At 39.7% G+C, this 7,236-nt stretch overlaps 1 protein-coding gene across 1 annotated transcript; it reads left to right on the top strand.

Annotated features, from left to right (window-relative positions):
• Positions 1 to 3,989: 3,989 nt before the first annotated feature.
• LOC111404610 (uncharacterized mitochondrial protein AtMg00810-like) lies at positions 3,990 to 4,593 on the top strand. Its single transcript, XM_023033395.1, has 2 exons — positions 3,990 to 4,265; positions 4,417 to 4,593. The coding sequence occupies exons 1-2, from the start codon at positions 3,990 to 3,992 to the stop codon at positions 4,591 to 4,593; spliced, it is 453 nt and encodes a 150-aa protein (XP_022889163.1).
• Positions 4,594 to 7,236: the final 2,643 nt, after the last annotated feature.

The following is a 7,236-nucleotide window of genomic DNA, read 5'->3' as shown; positions in this document are numbered from 1 at the left end:
AGAGAAATCCTACATTACATTAGAGGTACTATTCTCTATCAGTTATTTATTCATATTTTGATTATTTCAAGCTTGTTAAATATAACAATAACCATTCGGCCACATATGTGGATGATAGAAAAAAACAAATGTCGTGTTGTTTATGTAAGATATTACCTTTACACTTTCAAGTTGTGAAGTGGAATATGTTGGTATTGCATTATTTGTTAAGAAATTTGTATTAAAAATTAGTTAAAGTACATTTGCAACAAGGTGATTTAATGGAGATTTTTATTGATAATAAGTCAACATTATTGTTAGTATATCTCCTTAATTATATTGATTGACTAATCTCCATGATTTGGTCAATCTCCATGATTTGTATAATTGTATAATTAGAGCATGATTTGTGTAATTAGCATTAGTTACTTACCTTATGTGCTTGCTTTCTCCACCTATAAAAGGAGGGCTCTTGTACAGTTTTATTCATCATAGAATATAGAAGTTATTCACAATTCTTCATCTATTCTCTTAGTTTTAACATGGTATCAGAGCCATCTTTGGTTCTTGGCCTCTAGTTGGTGTCTTTTTTTTTTTTTTGGTTTTACGCATTCCATCGCTCTGTCACCACTTCCAGCCTTCGTTCATCGATTCTTTTGGTATTCCAATACCATAAATCGATCATGTTGCTCTGGAGCTTTTGTTTGGTGCAAAAATTATTTCGAACCAACATCACCACATCTGTCGCCACTCGTCGTCATCTCCGATGACCTTCCAGCCACTTTTTCAGCCAATTTTTCGTGCTTATTCCATCAGCATTGTCCTTTGCTCTAACTTGGTTAGCATTATCATTTTTCTGTTATGGCTTCTTCAAATGATGTTGCTCGTCCTATAGAGATTATTTTTGAATGGATCTAACTACAATGCTTGGGCCCAACAAATGTCAGTTTTTCTGATTGGTCAGAGATTATGGCATTTTGTCATTTGAACAAAACAAAATAAGAAAACTAATAAGCAATCCACAGAGGAGTTTGATGAGGCCCTTGATGAATGGAAAAATACTCACTGTAAGATCCTTTCCTAGTTTATTAATACATCAGCCCCTTCTATTCAGAGTCTACTCCTTAAGTTTCGAAATGCCAAGCTTGCTTGGGATTTTTTGGCAAAACGTTACAACTGTGGTAGTGATGCTACTCTTAAGTTTCAGTTGGAGACTAAGCTTTCCCAAATGCATCAGGAACTTGGACAGTCTATCGCTGAGTTTCATGCTCAGGTTAGCAGAATTTGGGATCAGCTTTCTCAAACTGACCTCACTTTTTCTGATGAAAAGTCGATTAAGCTTTTCGCTGAATATCATGATCATTTTCAGTTCATGTATTGTATGATGCATATTCGGGATGAATTTGAGAATACTCGAGCATCTTTGTTCATCGATCTCCTCTTCTTACACTTGAAGTTGCCCTTACAGAGCTAATTTCTGAGGAAATACGACAACAAACTCGTCGGGTTCATTCTACTGATATGGTCTTGGCTATTGCTCCATCTAGCTCATCTACTCTGGCCACTCCTGCTGCAGCTGTTGCTTCTTTTAAACCTCGACATTCCAACGGCCAATGCTACTATTGTAAGGAAGATGGCCACCGTATTTCTGATTGTCCTAAGAAGAAGGCTAAGGATGCTAGGGATGCTCTTAAGGCTAATACATCTTACTCTTTCAAGCCTGTTGCTACTGATTCCTCTTCTACAACTTCTTTGTCATCACTTTTTGCAGCTGACATTGAGGCAATTGTCACCTAGGTCCTATCCTGTACTTCTACTCCTTTATCAATCTCCACAGGTAAATCTACATCTTGGTTTCTTGATTCTGCCTGTTGCAATCATATGACCTCTGATTCCTCTTTAGTTACCCATAGAAAGTCTTTAAATCCCGTTCCTTTAATTTATACTGCTGATGGTTCACTTATATGTGTTAGTCATTTCTGTACCTGACACATATGTTGTACCCAACTTGTATTTAAATCTCCTTTTTGTCGGTCAACTTGTTGAAAGTGGTTTTATCTTAACCTTTTTTTCACAAAGGGTGTGATATGCAAGATCCAAAAATGGGCCAGCTAGTTGGGACCGAGCGTAAAATTAGTCGCATTTTTGAGCTTACATTTCTGCATTTGCCTAGTTCTTGTTCTCCTTAATCTCTTAGTGCTGCTATGTCTTCCAACGTTTGACATTCTCGTCTTGGTCATAATCCTTATCTCGTGTTCAGTCTTTAGCTTCTAGTGGTTACTTAGGCAATGTTAAATTTGAACATTTTAATTCTGTGTCTTGTCAACTTGGGAAACAGAAAGCTTGACCTTTTAATGAAAGAAATTCTTTGTCGTCTGCACCTTTTGATTTGGTTCATTATGATATTTGGGTATCTGCTCCTATCTCTACTAAGGGCGGGTCTCGTTACTTCGTTATTTTTGTCGACGATTATTCTCGGTATACATGGATTTATCTTTTGCATGATAGCACTGGTTTACTTAAAGCCTTTCGCGATTTTAAGCAGATGATAAAAACTCAGTTTGATCGCACCATTAAAGTCTTTTGGTCTGATAATGCCATGGAGTATACTTCTACTTCTTTCCTTGAAGAACTTCAAGAGCCAGGCACTTTGTCCTATCGATCCTGTCCATACACCTCCCAACATAATGACCGTGTAGAACGCAAGCTTCGTCACATTCTTGACGCTGTTCGCTCTCAACTTCTCTTTGCATCCCTTCCGAAATTCTTTTGGGGAGAAGCTGCCCTTACCACTGTTTACCCTATTAATCGAGTTCAAACCCCTACTTTTTCCAGTAAGTCTCCATATGAGGTTCTCTATGGAAAGGTACCTGATTATTCTCTTATCAAAGTGTTTGGTTGTGCTTGCTTCGTCTTACTTCCACTTCATGAACGTACAAAACTTGAACCTCATTTTCGTCTCTGTTGCTTTCTTATTTATGGGATTGAACACAAGAATTATCGGTTCTATGACCCCATAGCCAAGCATATTCGAGTCTCTCGACATGTTCAGTTTTGGGAACACAAAGTGTTCACTAGTATCTTTCCACTTTCATCTGATTGTCTCTCATACTCTCCCATTTTCACTGATCGTGCCATAGACCTCTCTCTAGATTTTTCCTCTAAAGCAGGTCTTATCAACTCATCTGGTGATCGCTCTATAGCTCTCACGAAATTAGATCGTCTGATGATCATGCCATCACATCCATCCCTCCTGAGTCCTTTGATTTGGATGTTTGTCGTTCTAGTAGGGTAAGAACACCTCCTACCCATCTTAATGATCACCATTGTTTTTCAATTCTTGACTCTCTTTACGAGCCTCGCAATTATCACGAAACTTGTTCTGACCCTGTTTGGCAGTAAGCTATGTCTGAAGAACTTGACGCTCATCACAAAACCCATACTTGGAATCTGGTTGACCTGTCTCTGAAAAGACTGTAGCTGGGAACAAATGGATGTATAAGAGGAAAATGAACTTCAATGGTTCTGAAGTAAGACATAAAGCTCGTTTAATGGCAAAGGGCTTTACTCAGGAGTTTGATATTGACCACAAGGAGACATTTACCCCTGTTGCTTGTATTACCTCCGTCCCTTCTGTTTTGGCTGTCGCCTCTGCACGTCGATGGCCTTTATTTCAGATGGATGTCAAGAATGCCTTCTTACATAATGATTTGGACAAGGGGGTTTATGTGCAACCTCTTCTAGGGTATCCTCATCCTCCTGGTAAGGTTTGTCATCTCCGACGCGCATTATATGGGCTTAAACAAGCTCCCCGTGCTTAGTTTGCCAAGTTCAGCTCCACTGTTGCACAGCTTGGGTTTGCTTCAAGCCCCTATGATTATGCTCTTTTTACTTGTCACACTGACACTGACATCACTATTCTACTACTTTATGTTGATGATATGATCATTACTGATGATGATAATTCTGGTATTCATGAGCTTAAGCAGTTTCTGTCTTAGCATTTTGAGATGAAAGATCTTGGTTCTCTTAGCTACTTCCTCGGCTTAGAAGTGTCCCCTACCACTGATGACTACTCTTTGACCCAAGCTAAGTATACTTCTGATCTTCTCACCCGTACTGGTCTCACAGATTGTAAGATAGCTGATAGTCCGCTGGAGCCCAACATCAAACTTCGTCCTACTGATGGGGAGTTCCTTCCTGATGCCACTCGTTATCGACAGCTTGTTGGGAGCCTAATTTATCTCATTGTTACTAGACCAGACATTGCCTATGTAGTGCATCTTGTTAGCCAATTTATATCAGATCATCGTTTCATTCACCATGCAGTTGTTCCTCGCATCTTATGCTAAGTGAAGGGAACATTTTTCCATGAGCGTCACTTTTCCTTTCACTCATCCATGACGTTGAAAGTTTACTCTGATGCTAATTGGGCAGGGGACCCTATTGATCGCCGATCTACCACTGATTTTCTTTTTCTACTTGGTGACTCCTTATCTCTTAGAGGAGCAAAAGCAGACAGTTGTTGCTCGCTCTAGCACTGAGGCCGAGTGTCGAGCCCTTGTTGACACTACTTCTAAACTTCTTTGGCTTGGGTGTTCCTCAGCCCTCTAGCACTTCGCTTTATTATGATAATTATAGTGCTATCCAGACCGCTCATAACGATGTCTTTCATGAACGTATAAAACACATTGAGATCGACAGTCATTTTATGCGCTATTATCTTCAGGAAGGGACATTTCGCCTCTTCTCAGTTCCTTTGACTGATTAGCTGGTTGATATCTTCACAAAGGCTCATCCACCTAGTCGCCATCGTTCTTTGGTATGCAAACTCCAGTTGGTATCTACAATACGACCTTCAGTTTGAGGGGGGATGTTAGCATATCTCCCTAATTATATGGATTGACTAATCTCCATGATTTGTGTAAATGTATAATTAGAGTATGATTTGTGTAATTAGCATTAATTGCTTACCCTATGTTCTTGCCTCCTTCACCTATAAAAGGAGATCTCTTGTACAGTTTTATTCATCACAAAATATAGAAGTTATTCACAATTCTTCCTCTATTCTCTTAGGTTTAACAATTATCTTTGCTAATTATTTTATGATCGAAGCAAGCACATCGATAAGGAGTATTATTTTGTTTGAGATTATGTAGACAAACAACATGTGGGAATAAAAATTAAAATAAATTTCTGTTGTCGGAAATTCGACTAACGCAATCAAAAGAAGAAATAAAATAAGCAGAAAAATAGACAGTAAATGAAGCGAGGTATGCCAATAAAGTAAGCAAATCTCCTTAAGACAGATTTCGCCCCCCAATGAAGCGCAAACGGGATTATGGACGTCTGTCTCCCAAGATACAACGCTCCTTCCAAAGTCGATACTGCACAATACCAACCTTGTCGGTCGAACCAATGAATGATCGTACTTGAACGGAATAACGACGGAAGTATAAGAGATTTGTTACGAGCAGAATATGGAGATAGAAGAATTTAGAAATCAATTGAATTCGTAATTGATTTGGTGTGTCAAAAAACGAATCTGGGGTTCCCTATTTATAGAGATTGAAGTGTCTCATGGAACAGGTGTGTGACATTTCAGGAACTGGTGCACCACTTGGTCTGATTCGTCTTAGCCATTGGATCGCACTATTTTTATGATCTGACAGCCCAGATTGAACCATGAAGTGAAGTGTCCATTCATCATGCCTATTCACCAATTTCTGAACAGTCACAGCCATACGGATGCCACGCGTACACCTAACCGCCATGCAGGACGAAGGGACGTGACCTACCACTCGTGCGCCACCTAGAATGCCAACTCATCGAGCCTTGTGCTGCCACGTCATCGAACCACGAGTCCATTTCCGAAAACTATAAGGCTTCCTAGCTCCTCGCGACGATGCGTACGTGAGAAGTGCCAAGTGCGCCTCTAAAGCGCCCAATGCGTACTTTGCGACGTGCGCGTGCCGGGACCGGGACCGGGACCGGGTCTGGGTTTGGGTTTGGGTCCGAGGAGCGGTGCTAGTGGTGCGAAGCACCACTCTAGTGGTGACTAGCCTTTGGCTAGTTTGCTAGCCTTTGGCTAGCTAAAGTTAGCCAAGTAGTAGGTAACATATTAAATTATGTTTTATTTACACAACCCACTATATAAACAAGACTATTTTCTTGTAAACTTTCGATGTGGGACTCCTTTCCATATAAAAACCACTTAAAATGGGCTTATCAACATATGGGCCTATATTGGAGACTTTTCCAATTCACTTAAATTAATTGCAATGACCCATATCATTAAATATTACATTTAATATTTTAAACCCAAATCAAACCCAAATCAAATTCAATTAATTCCAACAATCCCCCACATGAATGGAAGAAGTCGACTCAAATCAAGGAAGAAGAAAGAAGAGTACTATCTGAAAGATAACGCATCAAGATAGGTAGCTTTCGCTTTGAACCTTCTTTAGTAAGAATCTATCGAACTCACTTGGCTAATCAGTGAACGCAACGTTTTGAACTGTCAGCCGTTATTGCAAGCTCAGACAACAGACCAAACACATTATCTCTCATATCAAACTTGGTTCTCTATTGTGTTCATTATTTCGGCCCTGAACTACTTGGGTTCTGCGAGTGCTTTAGAGAATTCACCTAAGTAAATTCTCATAGAACCGGCCAAGTTCGCACTAACATAGGTGATGCACTATAAAGAGTACCCCACTATAATAACTTGTACCATTTATAGTCATCATTAAAAGCAAAGCTTATCCTTAATACACTTCACAGTCAGCACTTTTTGCATCGTAGAAATGGGAAGGAGTTAAACTCCTAAGTGCTTCTTATCGAGTCATTCATAATTAGTTTTCCTATTGAACCTAGTCCATGGGATCTCCAGTTGCCAGGTTAGGTTTCCACTAAGATGACTCATTGGGTTTTAGGCTTTAAACCCATTTCCCTCGATGCGCAGTCTATACGCTCTCTAGATAACCCTTTAGTGAACGGATCCGCTAGGTTTTCTTTTGACTTAACAAAATCAATTGATATTGTTCCATTTGAGAGCAACTGCCGAACGGTGTTATGTCTGCGACGTATATGTCTCGACTTACCGTTATACACAAAATTTTCAGCCCTGGCTATTGTGGCCTGGTTATCACAATGAATACAGATAGCCGGTACAGGCTTTGGCCATATAGGAATATCTTCTATGAAATGTCTTAACCATTCTGCTTCTTCTCCTGCTTTGTCTAAAGCAATAAA

This window comes from Olea europaea, chromosome 11 (genome assembly GCF_002742605.1).
Source record: "Olea europaea var. sylvestris chromosome 11, O_europaea_v1, whole genome shotgun sequence".
NCBI lineage: Eukaryota > Viridiplantae > Streptophyta > Magnoliopsida > Lamiales > Oleaceae > Olea > Olea europaea.
This window is presented reverse-complemented; position numbering and strand designations above follow the sequence as displayed.

Excerpts from the sequence above, each read along its gene's own strand:
- LOC111404610 (XM_023033395.1), top strand. The coding sequence starts at position 3,990 with ATGAAAGATCTTGGTTCTCTTAGCTACTTCCTCGGCTTAGAAGTGTCC. Across the intron at positions 4,266-4,416 it reads TTGCCTATGTAGTGCATCTT|GGGACCCTATTGATCGCCGA; the intron begins GTTAGCCAATTT and ends CTAATTGGGCAG.